The sequence below is a fragment of the Harpia harpyja genome, chromosome 26 (assembly GCF_026419915.1).
Source record: "Harpia harpyja isolate bHarHar1 chromosome 26, bHarHar1 primary haplotype, whole genome shotgun sequence".
NCBI lineage: Eukaryota > Metazoa > Chordata > Aves > Accipitriformes > Accipitridae > Harpia > Harpia harpyja.
In genome coordinates this window covers 189528-205733 of record NC_068965.1, presented here as the reverse complement: position 1 = coordinate 205733, position 16206 = coordinate 189528, and the positions used below count along the sequence as shown (strand labels likewise).

Here is a 16206-nt window from a genome sequence, read left to right as displayed (position 1 = left end):
CTTCCCAGGTGGGTCCCCCTCACTGCCACCCCAGAAACAGTGATTTTTTTCCCCCATTTGTTCCAGTGCCCAAATGACTCCAGAAACTCCCACTCCGCGCGAACTGCAGCCTTTATTCCCCAGCCCCACGCTGGGGGGGGGCACTCCTTGGTGAGGGGGGGGGTCCTGGCTCACCCCGAGGGTTCCGCTCGGGCCAGGAGCCGCAGTGGGACCAGGAAGAGGTTGAGGGGGCAGAGGCCGACCCCCCTCCAGCCGGTTGCGGGGGTCCCGGGGGCGGGGGGGACGCCGGGGGCCATGCCGGGGGCCGGGGAGTCCGTCTGCGGGTGGCGGGGGGCCGTCAGGGCACCGTAGGCCCCTCGGAGGTGGCTGTGGAGGGCAGCACGGTCGAGGACGCCCAGCTCCTGGGGGAGGGAGCCCAGCAGTGCCAGCACCACCGCCGACTCTGGGGGGGGGGGGGGGGGGGAGGGACACGGCGTCAGTACCCCCCACCCACCCAACACCCTCCCTCCCGGCAGGGTCCCAGCCCCACGGTGGGGACAGCAGCAATGCTGGGGCCCCCCGGTTTGGGACTGACACCCCCCAGTGTGGGACAACACCCCCAGACCCTCCCTGCTCTCCCCCTGCCGTTGCTCCCCAAATCCCCCTGCCCGGACCACCCCACAACACCAAACCTGGCCAGGGGACCCCAGAGCCCCCCCTCACTGACAGGTGGCCCCAAATTCTGCAACACCCCCGACACCCTCCTGGCATCAGGGTCCCCCACTCACCACCAGGGGGGAGCACTGGGCCCTTCCCACCCCGGCACAGCCGTGCCAGGTACTCGTAGACCCTCTGGAAGTCGACGGTGAAGGCCCCGGGGGCGTGGGGCTGCGGGGCCGGGGGGGCCGCAGGGTCCCCCGGTGCCGACCCGCCCTGATCCGGCGCCGCCGTGGTGCCAGCAGGATGCGGGGGGACGGAGTGAAGAAGGCTCAGCGGCTCCGTGGCTGCGACAGTGAGGACCTAGAGGTGATAACACGGGAACGGGGAAGGGGTGATGTGCCTTGAGAGGTGCCCAAGGAGGGGGGGAGCTGTCCCTTCTGCCCCCCACCCCCTGGAAAAGCCCCCTCAAACCCCCTTACCTGAGAGAAGGCGGCTGCCGTTGCCTCCTCCAGCCCCTCTGCCAGCGTCTCGGCCAGCTCCAGCCACACCTGGAAGGCAAAGCAGGGGTGTGACACCGGGCCCCAGCCACCCCCCCCCGGGGCAGGGACCCCCCATCCCGCGGTAGCCCCCCCTCACCTCGATGGGGGCTGGGACCTGGGCGCGTCGTTGGCGCTGCTGCTCCAGGCAGTGCCGGTACTGGGTGCGCACGGCCTCCCGCGCTGCCCGGCCCCGCAGCCGGCACAGGAACGACAGGATCTGGGGGGGGGGGGGGGTGGTGTCAGGGGCTGCGCTCCCAGCGGGTGGGGGGACACTGCGTCCAGCCCGGGGGTGGCTGCGGCCGATGGGACAAGCGGGGACGCTCCTGGGGCTGGGGGGGGGGCAGGGGATCCCGGACCCCCTTGTGCGGCCACCACTCCCCCTGGGAACCCCACAGCTGGGGACCGCCGCGTCACCCGCCCCCCCAGGGACCGCCAGCGTCTGGGACCCCCCATATCACCCCCCCCAAGGACCCAGGCGTCCGGGCACCCCCCATGTCACACCCCCCAGAGACCCCCACCGACCAGGGATCCCCACGTCAGCCCCCCCGGGACCTCCCCACAACCCCTCGCTGACGCAGGTCCCCGGAGACCCCCGCATTAGCCCCCCCCACCGGGGTCCCAGGCGGTCGACCGCCCTGCCCCGCCCCCAGGGGTCCCAGGCACCGGCCTGCCCCCCCAGCGTCCCCGCTGCACCCCGGCCCCGCCGCCCCCACCTCGGCCTCGCTCCGCCGGGGCAGGCGCTCCCGCAGCGGCCGGGGCTGCAGGTCGGGGAGGCCGAGGGCGGCCTGAGCCCGCAGCGCCGCGAGCAGCGCCCGCTTCTCCCGCGCCGACCAGGCCGCCCGCGGCCGCTCCGGTTCCGCCGCCGCTCCCGGGCCCGTCACGTACCGGGCCGGGGCCAGGCGGGGCCGCAGCGGCGGCTTCATGGCGCCGCCGGCCCGGGCCGCCGCCGGCGCGCGGAGATAGCGTCACTCGCAGCGCGCCCGCACGGCGCCGCCCTGCTGCGTCACTCGCGGGGCGCGGAGAGCCGCGGAGCACGCTGGGAGTTGGAGTTCGAGCCCCCCCCCCAATCACACACTCAGCCGGGGCTGGGGGGGGGGGGGGTTTATTCCACGTCTCCCTGCTGGGGGGGGCCCGGGGGTGCTGGGGGGGTCACAGTGCCGCTTCGGGGGCCTTGTCGTCATCTGGGGGGCAGTCGATGAAATCCGCCAGCATGGTGGCCGTCTCGTCCAGCTCCTGGGGGAGGGGCAGGGAGGTCGGGGGGGGGGGGGGGGCAACTGCCCCTGTTCCCCCCCACACACTGCACCACTCTTCCCCCAAACTGCCTCACCCCCCCAACTGCCCCCCTCTCACCCCAGCACCCTCAAATTATGCCCCCCCCGGACCCCCGGTACCTCCTCCTTGTCCACAGGGGGCAGGGGCTCCTCCTCCAGCTGGGGGGGCGCCGGGGGGGGGCTGCCGGCCCCCCCCGGGGGTTCAGGGTGCGGCGGGGGGTGGGCTGCATCCAGGGTGGGGGGTGGCCCCTCGGGGGGCTCCAGGAGGGGGGGTGGGGGCTCGGGGATGCCCGGGGGGGGCTCCCCCTCTTCCTCCCCCCCCTCCTGGGGGGCTTTGGTCCCCTCCTCCTCCTCCTCCTCTTCATCCTCCTCCTCCTCCTCCTCCTCCTCCTCCTCCCCCCCCCCGGCCGGGGGGGGCGGATGGCCTTCGTCCACCTCCATCACCAGGGCACCGGTGTCCCCTGGGGGCGGGGGGGGCTCCTCGGGCACCGGCAGAGGCTGCCCCTCCTCGGGGCCCCCTTCCTCCTCTTCCTCTTCCTCCTCCTCCTCCTCGGTGAGGCCTTCATCCTCCTCGTACTCCTCCTCATCCTCCTCGTACTCCTCCTCACCCAGCTCTTCCTCCTCGTCGAACTCTTCCTCCTCCTCCTCCTCCTCTTCTTCCTCCTCCTCGAAGAACTCTTCCTCCCCGAACTCCTCTTCCTCCTCCTCCTCCTCTTCCTCCTCCTCCTCCTCCTCCTCGCTGCTGTTGATGTTGATCACAGCCGGGTCGGGCTCCCCGGGGATCCCCGGCGGCTCCGGGGGGGCGGCCGGGGGGACGACGGGGGGCAGCGGCGGCGGGGGCGGCGGGGGGCGGCGGGGGGGGCCCCAGCTCCTCGGGGGGCTCGGGGGGAGCCAGCGGGGGCGAGGGGGGGGTGGCGGCGGGGGCCCCCCGCTCTTGGGGCCAGGGGGCGAGGGGGGTGCACCCCGCTTGGGGACGATGACCACGCTGTCGTCCGAGTCGCTCTCCAGGGAGATCTCCACGTCCGAGGGCTCCTCCTTGTCGTAGTGCACGAAGACGGGGCGCCGGGGACGCCCCCCCGCCGGGCCGCCCTCCTCCTCGCCCCCAGGGGCGGCGGGGGGCTGCCCGGGGGGGGCCTCCCCGGGGGGCTCCTCCGCCAGCGGCGGCAGCCGGGGGGGTCCTAGCGGATTGGCGGGGGCAGCCCGGGGTGCCCCTGGGAAGGCGGGGGGCGGCAGGGGGCGGAAGGGGGGGGGCAGGGGGCTCTGGGGGGGCCCCTGGGACGGCAGTGGGGTGCAGGGGGGGCACCCAGGGCCGGGCCAGGGCATTCGCCACCACCAGAGCTTCGGTGCAGACGGAGGAGACCTGGCGGGGGGGGGGGGGGGGGGGGGGGGGGGGTTAGTGGGGTGCCAGGAGAGGGGGGGAGAGCAGGGACAGGGGGGGCTTTGGGGGTCCCTGGGGAGATGCAGGGGCCCTTCAGTCCTGGCTCCCCGATGTGGGGGGGTCCCGCGGGGTCGGGCTGTGGGGTGAGGGGGTCTCCCAGGGTCCCGCCTGCAGGATAAAGGCCTTTAGGAGTGCCTGGGGGGGTCCTGGCTGTGAAATGGGGGGGGGGCCCAGATGGGATAAGGGGGTCCCAGGGGGGATGGGGGGGATCCCGGCTCTGGGACAGAGGGTTCTCAGAGGGGGTCGTCACCCATGTGGGTCTCTGCTAAGGGCTGGGGGGTCCCTAGGAATCCCTGCTGTGAAATGGGGGGGCATGAGGCAGACCCCGGAGCGATAAAAACGGGGGGGGGGGGCCCAGGAGGAATAAGGGGTCCCTGGGGGATGGGGACACCCTGGGGGTCCCAGCTCTGGGATGGGGGGGGCCTGGGGAGGGTCCGGGGCCCCTGGGGGTCCCAGGCGAGGACTGGGGTGTCCCCAGCCTGTCTCACCTGGAGGGCCGGGTCGCGCTGGCCCTGGCCGAAGGCACGCAGGGCGCAGTGCAGCGGGGGGGCCCCCGCGGGGGCGGGGGCCAGCACCAGAGCCAGCAGCAGCTGGTAGAGGGCGGCCCGGCATGGGGGGCTGGCATAGGGGGTGCCGGGGGGGCCGGCGGCAGCGGCGGGGGGCCCCGGGGGGACCTCGGTCTGCGGCAGCCGCAGCAGCAGCGGCACCACCAGCTCCTGCAGCCGCTGGCGAGGGGATGGGCGAGGGGGGGCTGTCAGGGGAGGGGGCACAGCCCCCCTCAGCCCCGTGGGGACCCCTAGCGCGTATCCCCGATCCCCCCACCGCTGCCCTGGCCCTATAGAGACCCGCATTACCTGCCCCCCCCCACTTGCCCCAGCCCTGTAAGCTCTCACATCACCTGCCCCAGCCCCACAAAGACCGCCCGCCTGACCCCCCCCAGACCCCGTTACCAGCCCCATCCCCAGCAAGAGCCCCACCTTCTCCCAGCATTCGCCCCCACCCACCCTCGAGGCCCCCCAAGAACCACCCCAGCCCCACACCTGCCCCCCAACACCCCAGTACCCCCCCAGCCCCACGGAGCCCCGTCCCCCCGTCCCCTTACCCGGTGCGTCTCCTCCTTGATCAGCGGCCCTCCCGTCAGGATGGCGCGACGCAGCGCTGGGGGGACACGGGGGTCAGCAATGGGGCGATCCGCGGGGGCTTCCCTTTCCCCCACCCCACAACACCGATCAGGGTCTCAGGGAGCCGCAACAAAGTGATCGGGGGGTCCCCTTTCCCCTGACCCCCACCAACAACAGGGGGGCACAAAGGGACGAGCGAGGCCCCACCTCGGCCCCGAGGGAGGGGTACAGCCCCCCGTGCCTCTACGGGTTCCCGCCTCCCCCCCCCATACCTCGCAGGGCAGCCCGGCACACATCGCTGTTGGCTGCCGGCTCCAGCTTGCGGTGCAGGGCGGGGGAGTCCCCCCCGTCCCCCAGCTTGGGCCGTTTCGGGGCGCTGGGTTTGGGGTCTGCCTTCAGCTGCGGGGAGGAGAGAGAAGAGGAGGTACCGGGGGTCTGCGAGGGGGTGGGGCGGGGTCCGGGGGGGGCTCACCTTGATGCCCTCAGCCGGGGGGGTGATGTCACTGAGCAGGTGGGCCAGCAGCACCTCGCCGGGGGCCCCGGGGCCCTGCAGCACCCCCGAGGCAGCGCCCGCCACCTCCACCCACAGCTCCAGCACCTGGTACAGGCGGGTGCGCACCGCGCTGGGGGCACAGGGCGTCAGGGGGGGCACAGGGACCCCCAAACCTCCCCGCGTCCCCCCAGCCGCCCCAGGGACCCCCACACCTCCCCACACGCCCCCAGCTGCCCCAGAGACCCCCAAACCTCCCCGCGTCCCCCCAGCCGCCCCAGGGACCCCCACACCTCCCCGCGTCCCCCCAGCCGCCCCAGGGACCCCCACACCTCCCCACATGCCCCCAGCTGCCCCAGGGACATCAAGGACAGACACAGGAGCCCCCCCCCAGCCCCCCGGGAACAGCAGGGACCCACAGGGGTGCCCCCAGGCCCAGCCCTGCTGCAGCGGAGCCCCCCCACCGGCCCCCCCCCGGTACCTGAAGGGCTTCTCCTGCCCCGGCAGCGCAGCCTCACGGGCACCGCTCCAGGCACTCAGCACCTGGGGGAAGAGGCGGCCCAGGACGCTGCCCCAGCGCACCAGGCGCGCCCCACACCTGCAGGGTGGCGTCAGGTCTGTGCAGCGGACCCCCCCATGCAGCCCACCCCCCCCCAGCACAGCCCTTCCCTCCCCATGCACCCCGCTTCCCTCCCAGCACAGCCCCACAGTTCCCAGTGTCCCCCGAGCACCCCCAGTTCCCTCTCAGTTCACCCCAGTTCCCTCCCGATACAGCTCCAGGGGCCCCAGTCCCCCCCAGCACAGCTCCAGTGCCTCCAGAAGTCCCCAAAAGCCCCCAGTTCCCATCACTTCCCTCCCAGCACAGCCCTAAGTATCCCCAGTACCCCCAAAAGCCCCCAGTTCCCCCCAGTGCACCCCAATTCCATTCTAGCACAACCTCCTGCGTCCCCAAACACCCCCAAACTCCCCCAGACTCACGCCAGGATGAGGGAGGAGAGCACGTCCAGCATGTCCAGGTGGACGGAAGGCAACAGCAGCATCTTCAGGGGACCATCCCCAAACCAGTTCTGGGGGGACAGAGCAAGGTTGGAATCCGAGGTGTCCCGCCTGCACCCCCAAATGCAGCCCTGAGGCCACAGGAGCACAGCGGGGGGACCTCAACCCCCACTGCCCCAGCCCCAAGGACACAGCTTGGGGCTCAGCTGCCCCAGGGGGCACTCGGGGACGATCCCCCGCTGCACTCACTATGTTCTTGCTGGTGATGTTCAGGGCACGACAGATGAGGTCCAAAACGTCCTGGACGGGGACGGTGACGGGCGCCACGAACTCCTTGCTGCCAAGGAAAGGGGGGTCAGGGGAAGCCGGGGGTCCAGGAGACACAGCTGGGGGGCTGGGATGGTGGCTGGGGACTGGGAGGGGGGGCCGGTACCTGAGCAGGAGCTGGAGCACACGGGCCAGCCCCGAGAAACGGTTGTGCAGGGTGAGGATGAAGCCGGTGTCCCCGTCCTGGGGGGCCGGCAGCAGCATCTCCACCCCCGGCCCCTCATAGGGCAGTGGGTCTGGGGGGGGCAGTGTTACCACCGAGGCACTACCAGGAACCCCTCGGGGTCCATCGGTCTCCACAGATCCCCAAAATGCCCCTCAGGGTCCCTGCCACCCCACCGATATCCCCAAAACCACCTCGGAAAATCTCTCCATGCCCCCAGAGCCCCCCAAACCTATCCTTAGGGTTTCTCCACCCACCCAGTGTCCCTCCAAAGCACCTCTCAGGGTTCTGTCCTCACAGCTCCCCACCATGTCCCCCAAACCATCTCTCAGGGTCTCTCTACAAGCACAGAGCCATGAAAACCACCACTCGAGCTCTCTCCGTGACCCAGAGCCCCCCAAAGCCACACCTCAGGGTCTGTCCGTGCCCCCGGAGCCCCCAAAACCCGCCCGAGGGTCCCTCCGTGCCCCCCCCCCCCGCCCCACACCCACCAGTCTCGCTGCCCTCGAAGAGTGCCCCGAGCAGCCCGTGCAGGGTGGCCAGCAGCCCCTGCACCTCCTGGTTCCAGCACTCCGTGTGCCGCAGCCCCTGCGAGAAGCCCCGGCCCAGGGCCGGCAGCAGCGCGTAGCACTCGCAGGCCAGCTGGGGGTGGGGGGAGGGGAGCGCGTGTCAGGACCTCCGCCGGCCTCCCCTCCGGGCTGCCCCAGGCTCTCATGAGCCCCCCGGGGCTGCCCCAGACACCCCAAGAACTGCCTCAGCAGCCCAGAGACCCCCAGCCCCTATGAGCCCTCCCAGGGCTGCCCCAGCCCTTCCAGCTGCCCCTGGTCCCCCTGTGACTGCCCTGGCCCCCCCAGGGCCCTCCCATGGCTGTCCCAGCCCCCCCCAAACCACCCCAGGGCTCTTCTAGCCTCCCCGGGACACCTTACATCCTTCTCAGGACCCTATTGGGGTGCCTACACCTTTCCTAGCATGCCCCCGAACATTGCTCTAGCCCCCCCCCAGGGGTCCCAACTGCCTCCCCCAGCCCCCTGAGACCGATCACAGGCCCCAGGATGTACCCCTACCGCCCCGCCCCCCCCCCAGACTCCCTCAGCCCCCCAGAACAGCCCCAGACCTTCAACCTGCCATGACACACCCCCCTCCCAAGAACAATTTCAGGGTGTGTCCCCCCACCCAGCTGCCCCGTCTACCTGCTGCAGCTGTGGAGACTCGGAGTCAATGCGGGAGAGGAAATACGCTGCCAGTTTTCCCTATGAGAGACAACGGGTGACGGGGGAGACAACACAGAGCACGAGTCCCTCCGTTGCCACGGCCTCCTGAGGCGGGGGCAGGGCACGGACCCCCCCCAAATCCCCAGGGGGGTTCTCACCCGCATGGAGCCGCAGGCCCGGGGGTAGAAGGTCATGCAGGACTTGATGCCTTCCAGTGTGGAGACCTCACACTGCAGGGGGGGATTAGCGGGGCAGGCACAGAGCCCGTGTGTCCCGCGCCCCCCCCCCCAAGACCCCTGTGTGCCCCACTAAGCCCCCCCAAATCCTTCACGTGCCCCCTTGAGCTCTCCCTCCCAACCCATTGAGTCCCCACAGCCCCCCTCAGCTGCCCGCGTGTCCCCCTAACTCCACCATGTGGCCCCTGGTGTCACCTCCTCACCCCCCATCTGTCATCCAAGCCCCCCCGAAAAGCATCCCCCCACCCTCTGTGCCTCCTGACCATGCCCTCAACTCTCTGTGCCACCCCAGACTCTCTCAGAACTTCTGTGGCCCCCCCAACCCTTGCGAGCCACCTCAGTGCCCCCCAACTCCCCCATGGACCTCCATGTGCCCCCTTCGGGCCCCCCCAGCCCCCAATAAGCTCCCCATGCCCCCCCCAGACATCACCATCCCCTCTGTGACCCCCCTCAGCCCCTCACAGACCCCCCCCAAGCCCTTGTGCGATTGTCCCCAGCCCCCGCTCGTGTCCCCCCTGCCCCTGCCTGTCCCCCCATGCCCCCCCCCCCAGCTGCACCTCAGGCTTGAGGGCCAGCAGGGAGGTGAGCAGCCCGGGGATGTGGTTGGTGCCGATGTCCCGTGCCAGCTCGGGCAGTTGGGAGGAGAAGAGCAGGAGGTCGTGGAGCACGGCCACCCCTAACGCCATGGTGGGGGCCGGGTCCTGCGACTGGGGGGGGGGGGGTGGGCAGTGGGGGTCAGCACAGCCCCTCCTCAGCACGGCCCCCACGCCCTCCCAGTGCGCCCAGTCACCCGCTGCCCCGGCTCAGCCCAGCCCAGGCAGTGCTGCCCCCCAGGACCCTTTCATGGACACCCCCCCCAGTGCCCCAGGACCCCCCCCAGGGACACATCCAGTCCCCCAGGATCCCCCCGGCCCCCCCCCCCCATCCCCCTGGGACCCCATCCAGGGCCCCCCCCATCCCCCTGGGACCCCACCAATCCCCCGGGACCCCCCCCACCTGTAGCAGGTGCTGCAGGCAGCGCAGCCAGCCCAGGCAGTGCTGCTGGAAGGGCTCGGTCGGGCTCTCGCTCACCAGCAGCGACAGCAGGCACAGCCCCTCGAACCTGCAACGCCATTGGCTGCCACACGCGGGGACCGCCCCCACAGCCCCCCCGCTGGCCAATGGCAAGGCCCACCCTCCACACTCCATTAGGAGATCACACTTCTGATTGGCTGTGGTGCCACCTAGTCCCACCCCCCACCCCAACCCACCCACACGTGAGGTAAACCAATGGGAGGGAGTGCAGTAAGGGCGTGGCGCACAGGCGAGGCCCGATTGGCTGCCTACCTGCATGGCCACACCCACCAGGGAGGAAAATCCCTGTTGATTGGGCTCTGTCCCACCTAGTACTGCCCACCACATGTCAGGCAGCCAATAGCAAAGGAGAGCTTGTGGGTGTGGTCCAGGGAGGACACACCCCTGCTGACTGGCAGCTCTGCTAAGCCAATGGGAGAGAACACCCCAGGAGTGTGGTGCTGAGGGAGCTTCTGACTGGTCGCCTGTTCACCTAGTCCGGCCCACCCATGACAAAGCAACCAATGAGAAGCAGGACTAGGCAGGCAGGCATGGTGCATGCAACAACTCTCCTTGTGATTGGCTAACTGGCCATGCAGCCATGCCCCCAAAGGACAAAACCTCTTTTGACTGGTTTGTCGCACGACCAATGGCAACGCAACTGTGACCTGAAAGCACGTTCCCATTGGCTAATGAGCTGGCCACACCCTCCCCCCCCACGTGAACCGACACTGCTTTCCAATTGGCTCATGCCTCACTTTTTGCCCTGCCCCCAGGACAGCAGCCAACGAGAAAGATGGCCGCAGAGGAGCCCACGCGCCCCGATTGGCCGGAGCGGCCGTCACTCACCGGGTCTTCATGGAGCCGAGGCGGGCGCTGGTGACACCAACGAGGCCTCCGATGGCCTGGGCGCTCTGGGGTCACGGGGTCAGGGGTCACGAGGGGGTCAGGGGTCGCGAGGGTCCCCAAGGGTCATGCGGGGGGCGGGGAGTCACGAGGGACGGGGCAGCGGGGAGGGGGGGGGCGGGGGTCACCGGGGGTCACGTGGGGCCTAACGGGATGGGGGGAGGGAAAGGAGGGTCCCGGGGGTGGCGGGCGGGGGGGGCTCCCGGTGCCGAGGGAGGGCTTCCTGGCGCCGGGGGAAGGGTCCCGATCGCGGGGCGGGGGTCCCGGTGCCCGGTGCCCGGGTGGGGGGGGTAGGGAGGGTTGTCCCGTTCCCGGCCCCGGTGCTCCCCCTTGCCCGCCCCGCACCTGCGTGCCCGCGCTGTCCCGCAGCCCCCGCACCAGCCCCGGGAGCGCGCGCCGGGAGGGCGGGAGCGCGCTCAGCGCCTCCAGCAGCGGCGCGGCGGGGGCGCGCGCCGCCGCCACCGCCGCCATCTCCGCCGCAGACGTCGCCGCCGCCGCGCGCCCGGGCGCCGTCTGATGGCGTCACGTCGCGCGGGGAGGAGGGGCCTGGGGGGCGGGGCCGGGCGGGGCGGGGCCTGGAGACGGCCTGCGGAGGGGGGCGGCTTGAAGCCGCACCCGCGCCCCAGGAGCTGCCCGGGGGGGGAACTTGAAACGGCCCCGGGGGGGGTCTGGAAACGGCCACGGAGCGGGTCCGGAGGGGGAGCCTGGACACCGCCGCGGCGCGGGCGCCCCGGAAGGAGTCACTTCCCCTGCCCACCCACCCACCCACCTCCCGCCGTGACGTCGCCCCCCTCCTCCCCGCCGCGCCCCCGGATTGGCTGCGCCGCCTCGCCACGTGACCCGGGGCCTGGTCATGGCCTCGCTGCGGCCCGCCGTGCCCCCCAGCCGGGCCCGGGGACCCGCCGCCCCCGCCTAGGCCCAGGATCCCCCCTGGGACCCCCACCCTGGCCCCAGCATGGGGGAGAAGGCGGGCACCAGGTGAGGGGGCCCTGCACACGCCCTATGCGCGGGGTTGGGGGGGGTGACAGCTCCCCCCGGGGATGCGCCGGGGTCCCCCCCTCTCCGGCCACGCCTGCGGGGGCTGTGGGGGGGCTGGGACCCCGCTTGGGGGGGGGGCGGGGGGTGCCCGGACGCCTGGATCCCCTGGGCAGCACCCAACCCCCAGCCGGGGGGGGCTGGGCAGGGGAAGTGCCTGGGGAGGAGGAGGAGGAAGCAGGAGTGGGAGGAAGTGCTGACCGCGGGGGGGGCCCTCTGCACCCCAAAGTGGGGGAGGTGGCTGTGGGGCCCCTCCCAGCCCTACGGCTAATGGGGACCCCCTGCCCCCCAGCTGTGGGGCTGCCCCCCCCCGCACCAGCCCCCCCTGCTGGTGGTGGCCCCGTGCATGGGGGGGGGGCATTTGCCCAAGAGGAGGGGGGGCCCCGTGGGGCCGGTAGCCACCCCTGCTTCCTGCTGGGCAGAAAACAGGAAGGGCCATGGTCGGCCCCCTCCAGGGCCCCCCCAGTGCCTCCCAGTCTAGTGGGCGGGGGGGGGTCAGGCCCCGTCCCCCCAAGCACAAGGAATGTGGGGGCTCCAGGCACATTTAGGGGGGGGCTGTCGTGGGGTAGGTTTCACATTTGGGGGAAACTGGGGGGGGGAAGGCTGTGCAGTGAGTTTGGGAGGGTGTCCCCAAAAGTGGGGGTAGGGGAGGCTGCATGGCTTTGGGGGATGCCCCCAAAACCCCTTCCTCCCCCCAAACACCCACCCCCAAAACAACCATTTTAACCACTTTTTTTTCCCCCGTAGGGTGTTCAAGAAATCCAGCCCCAACTGCAAGGTGAGAGACCCCGGGGAGAGCTTGAGGACCCCCAATCTCCCAGTTTCATACCCCCATTTCTATCATCGGACACCCATGACATGAGCTGTGCTCGTCCTCAGCCTGCCATGGGGATGGGGGGTGTTGGCACGCCTGTGCAATTTGGGCCCCACCCCGCGTCAGGGGGCTGCTGACCCTTTCCTTGGGGGGGATCCCTGTGGCCTGACCACCCCCCCCATACATCCCCCCCAGCTCACGGTCTACTTGGGCAAGAGAGACTTCGTGGATCACTTGGACCGGGTGGACCCTGTGGGTGAGTGGGGCTTGGGGGGGCTGCCAGGGGAGTCGGGGAGACCTGGGGTGGCAGAGGGGCTGCCTGGGGGCAGCACGGGGCGGGTGGGGGGGACCTGACCATATGGAGGGGCTGCTGGGAGGGATTTGAGGGAGTCTAGGGGGTGCTGGGGGAGCAGAGGGGCTGCTGGGGGGGGTGGGTCTGGGTTCCTCTGGGGCTGCCGTGGGGCTGGGGCGACCCTCGCCTCCCCCTGACCCCCTCTCCCCTTACAGATGGAGTGGTGCTGGTGGACCCCGACTACCTGAAGGACCGGAAAGGTGAGGGACAGGGGGAGGATGGGGGGGCTCCCACAGCCCCAGGGGATGCCTGGGCCCCCGCCCCCCAGATGCCTGGGTCCCACGGCCACCCCCCGCCCCCCCCCCCGCAGTGTTTGTGACGCTGACCTGCGCCTTCCGCTACGGCCGGGAGGACCTGGACGTCCTGGGCCTGTCCTTCCGCAAGGACCTGTTCGCCGCCACCCGCCAGGCCGTGCCCCCCTTGCCCGAGGAGCGCCGGCCCCCCACCCGCCTGCAGCAGCGCCTACTCCGCAAGCTGGGCCCCGCCGCGCACCCCCTTCGCCTTCACGGTGAGCCCTGCCCCGCGGCTGCCTGTGGGGTGCCTCGTCCCTAGCCAGTTTGGGGTCGCCAGCCGCACGCTGACCTGGGCTTCCCTGCCCCATAGCCACCCCCAACCCCCAGGGGCTGAGCCCCCCCACCCCATATCTCCCCCCTGTTACCCCCGGCCCCTCTCACTCCCCAGATCCCCCAGAACCTGCCCTGCTCCGTGACGCTGCAGCCCGGCCCTGAGGACACCGGCAAGGTGGGGCTCGGAGGGGGTTGTTGGGGGGGTGAGGGGGCAATAGGAGAGGGAGCTTGGGGGGGGATGGGGATGTCCGGACTGGGGGGGCTATAGGGCTGGGTGTTATTTGGGGGAATGGGGGCTTTGAAGGTGCTATTGGGGCTGGGGGTGAAGTGGTGGGGGAGGGATTGAGATGAGTGTGAAATGTTGGGGGTGAAGGGGGGGGGCAGCAGCATTACGGGAGTCCTATCATCCCCCAGGCTTGCGGCGTTGACTTTGAGATCCGGGCGTTCTGCGCTAAATCCCTGGAGGAAAAGATCCACAAGAGGTAGGAGGGACCTAGGGGTCTGGCTGCCCCCCACCCCCGCAGCACCCCTCTCTGGGGGGACACAGGGGTCCGGGTGCCCGGTCCCAGGGATCCAGGTGTCTGGGCCCCCTTCCCACCCCTCCCAGGAACTCGGTGCGGCTGGTGATCCGGAAGGTGCAGTACGCGCCTGAGCAGCCTGGCCCCCAGCCCAGTGCCGAGACCACCCGCCATTTCCTCATGTCTGAGCGCTCCCTGCACCTGGAGGCCTCGCTGGACAAGGAGGTGGGGGGCTGGGGGCTGTGGGGGTCCCAGGCATGGGGCAGAGGATGGTGGGGCAGGGGCTGGGGGGGTTTGGGGGTCCTAGGTGTGGAGCAGGGGATGGTGGGGAGGGGGCTTGGGTTCCCAGCAGTGGGGCAGGGACCTGGGGGGGGCTCTGGGCAGGGGTTCAGGGCGCCGTGGGGCAGGCTGTGGGGCACAGCACTGAGACGGTGCCCCCCCCAGCTCTACTACCACGGGGAGCCCCTGAATGTCAACGTCCACGTCACCAACAACTCCAGCAAGAGCATCAAGAGGGTCAAAATCTCTGGTACGGGGGGCACACGGGGATAAGGGGGGACACGGGGGGGGGGGGGATGAGGGGAAGGTGGGGGGGACGGATGTGGGGGGACCTGGGAGTCTGGGGGGGATATTGGGGGCGGGCAGGGGGCCAGGGGGTGACACGGCGCTGTCCCCACAGTGCGGCAGTTCGCCGACATCTGCCTCTTCAGCACCGCCCAGTACAAGTGTCCCGTGGCCCAGATCGAGCAGGAGTGAGCGACCCTGGGACCCCCCTCCTCCCCTGACCCCTTGCCCTGGCGGTGACCCCGGGACCGTGCCTGACCCTGTGGCTCACCTGGGATGACTCCGTGCCCTCTGTCCCTGGAGCGACCCCCCTGACCCCTTGTCCCTGGGCTGACCCTTGAGCCCCGTCCTTGGTGTGACCCCACGCCCTGGTGTGACCCCTGACCCCTCGTCCCGGGGGTGGCCCCTTGTCCCTGGTGCGGCCCCTGGCTCTTTGTTCCTGGGGTGCCCCCCTGCCGTGGGATGACCTCTGCCCCCGCGCCCCCTTCCCCAGGGACCAGGTGCCCCCCAGTGCCACCTTCTGCAAGGTCTACACCCTGACCCCCCTGCTCAGCAACAACCGGGAGCGGCGGGGGCTGGCGCTGGACGGCAAGCTGAAGCATGAGGACACCAACCTGGCCTCCAGCACCATGTGAGGGGGCGCGGTGGGGCGGGAGGGGGCGCTCAGGGGGGTCCCCCGTGCCCCCGGGGGGGTACTGTGTCCTTTGTGTGGTCCCCCCCCCCGCACCCGTTAACCCTCTCTTGCAGCGTCAAGGAGGGAACGAACAAGGAGGTTTTGGGGATCCTGGTGTCCTATCGCGTCAAGGTGAAGCTGGTGGTGGCCCGTGGCGGGTACGTGCCCCCCCAAGCACCAGCCCCCCCCCCCCCGTGTCCCTGTGACTCCCCCCTCAGACCCCCCCGCTCACCCCCTTCTCCCCCCAGGGATGTCTCAGTGGAGCTCCCCTTCATCCTCATGCACCCAAAGCCCCCTGAGCCCTGCCCCCCGCCGCAGTCACAGTCAGGTAAGGGATAACCTGGGGGGGGGCACAGGGGCTTGGGGGGGGTTCTGAGACACCCCCCCCCCTCACCCCAAAACCCTGTGCCCCCCCCCCCCAGCCCTCCCTGAGACAGATACCCCCGTTGACACCAACCTCATCGAGTTTGAGACCAAGTGAGTGACCCCAGGGAAGAAATAAACTGAGGGGGGGGGGGGGGGGCAGAGACTGAGACACTCCCCCTGGAGAGGAGCAGGGGGGTAATTTGGGGTGTCCCCCCCTGTGTCATTCCCCCCCCCGCCCCAGCTACGGGCCAGATGACGACATCGTCTTTGAGGACTTCGCCCGCCTGCGCCTGAAGGGGCTGAAGGACGAGAAAGATGACGAGGACCAGTTCTGCTAGTGACACCCCCGGGACCCCCAAATCCCCCTGCGCCCCCCCCAGGACCCCCCTCCTCAACACCCCTGGCGCACCCCTCCCCATATGACTGCTGTAAGGGGGGATCCACTCCCTTCCCGTCCCCCCCCCGGGGTGGGGGTGGCATTTCAGGGGGACCCCAGGCCCCCCCTGGGGTGCAGCCCCCCTCCTCCCATTCCCCCCAAGCACTGGACTTGACTGGGCATTACCCCCCCGCCCCCCCAACTGTTTATATGTACATTAATTTTTAAAGATGTTTCAGGGGACACCCCCCGGCCTGTGTCCGTCCCCGTCCCCCCCCCCCCCCCGATGGGGCTTGGGGACGGGGAGGGCGGGTCGCTGGGTTAAATAAAAACCTTTGAGTCGATCATGGCGTGAGGAGGGCTGATTTGGGGGGAAAAGGGGTGGGTGGGGGCGGGAGCGGCCCCGCCGGGTGTCCGCCCGTCCATCCTCCCCGCGAGGGTCGCCGGCCACCGAGACGAGTGCTAGAGCGGCCGCGGCAGCATAGAGCGCCCCGCATCGGAGCACGTGTCGTCGCTTCCGGGTCACGTGACGCGGCCGGGCCCGCCGGCAGT

General features: G+C 71.0%; 3 protein-coding genes across 3 annotated transcripts; 1 reads left to right on the top strand and 2 right to left on the bottom strand.

The window, feature by feature from the left end:
* Positions 1-126: 126 nt before the first annotated feature.
* SNAPC2 (small nuclear RNA activating complex polypeptide 2) lies at positions 127-2152 on the bottom strand. Its single transcript, XM_052775043.1, has 5 exons — positions 1892-2152; positions 1276-1395; positions 1119-1187; positions 768-999; positions 127-442 (listed from the first exon to the last, which is right to left on the bottom strand). Exons 1-5 carry the CDS (start codon positions 2099-2101, stop codon positions 171-173), a joined length of 903 nt encoding a protein of 300 aa, XP_052631003.1. The 5' UTR covers positions 2102-2152; the 3' UTR covers positions 127-170.
* Positions 2153-2835: 683 nt separating this feature from the next.
* PELP1 (proline, glutamate and leucine rich protein 1) lies at positions 2836-10915 on the bottom strand. Its single transcript, XM_052775061.1, has 16 exons — positions 10736-10915; positions 10334-10398; positions 9428-9533; positions 8989-9138; positions 8354-8425; positions 8175-8234; positions 7476-7626; positions 6928-7057; positions 6744-6831; positions 6477-6565; positions 5980-6096; positions 5481-5631; positions 5281-5407; positions 4990-5045; positions 4376-4612; positions 2836-3809 (listed from the first exon to the last, which is right to left on the bottom strand). The coding sequence occupies exons 1-16, from the start codon at positions 10859-10861 to the stop codon at positions 3054-3056; spliced, it is 2481 nt and encodes an 826-aa protein (XP_052631021.1). The 5' UTR covers positions 10862-10915; the 3' UTR covers positions 2836-3053.
* Positions 10916-11279: 364 nt separating this feature from the next.
* Positions 11280-15659, top strand: ARRB2 (arrestin beta 2). The gene is given in 16 exon segments (XM_052775062.1): positions 11280-11368; positions 12173-12203; positions 12435-12495; positions 12747-12791; positions 12902-13083; positions 13085-13099; positions 13273-13332; positions 13572-13639; positions 13765-13900; positions 14120-14204; positions 14355-14427; positions 14733-14870; positions 14987-15070; positions 15161-15240; positions 15335-15389; positions 15520-15659. Coding segments are annotated over 16 exon segments (1233 nt in total). The 5' UTR covers positions 11280-11345; the 3' UTR covers positions 15617-15659.
* The last annotated feature ends 547 nt before the right edge of the window (positions 15660-16206 follow it).

Excerpts from the sequence above, each read along its gene's own strand:
- SNAPC2 (XM_052775043.1), bottom strand. The coding sequence starts at position 2,101 with ATGAAGCCGCCGCTGCGGCCCCGCCTGGCCCCGGCCCGGTACGTGACG. Across the intron at positions 1,000-1,118 it reads CGGCAGCCGCCTTCTCTCAG|GTCCTCACTGTCGCAGCCAC; the intron begins GTAAGGGGGTTT and ends TATCACCTCTAG. Across the intron at positions 443-767 it reads CCCAGTGCTCCCCCCTGGTG|AGTCGGCGGTGGTGCTGGCA; the intron begins GTGAGTGGGGGA and ends CCCCCCCCCCAG.
- PELP1 (XM_052775061.1), bottom strand. The coding sequence starts at position 10,861 with ATGGCGGCGGTGGCGGCGGCGCGCGCCCCCGCCGCGCCGCTGCTGGAG. Across the intron at positions 6,832-6,927 it reads GTGCTCCAGCTCCTGCTCAG|CAAGGAGTTCGTGGCGCCCG; the intron begins GTACCGGCCCCC and ends TTTCCTTGGCAG. Across the intron at positions 6,097-6,476 it reads CTCTCCTCCCTCATCCTGGC|GTGTGGGGCGCGCCTGGTGC; the intron begins GTGAGTCTGGGG and ends GCCACCCTGCAG.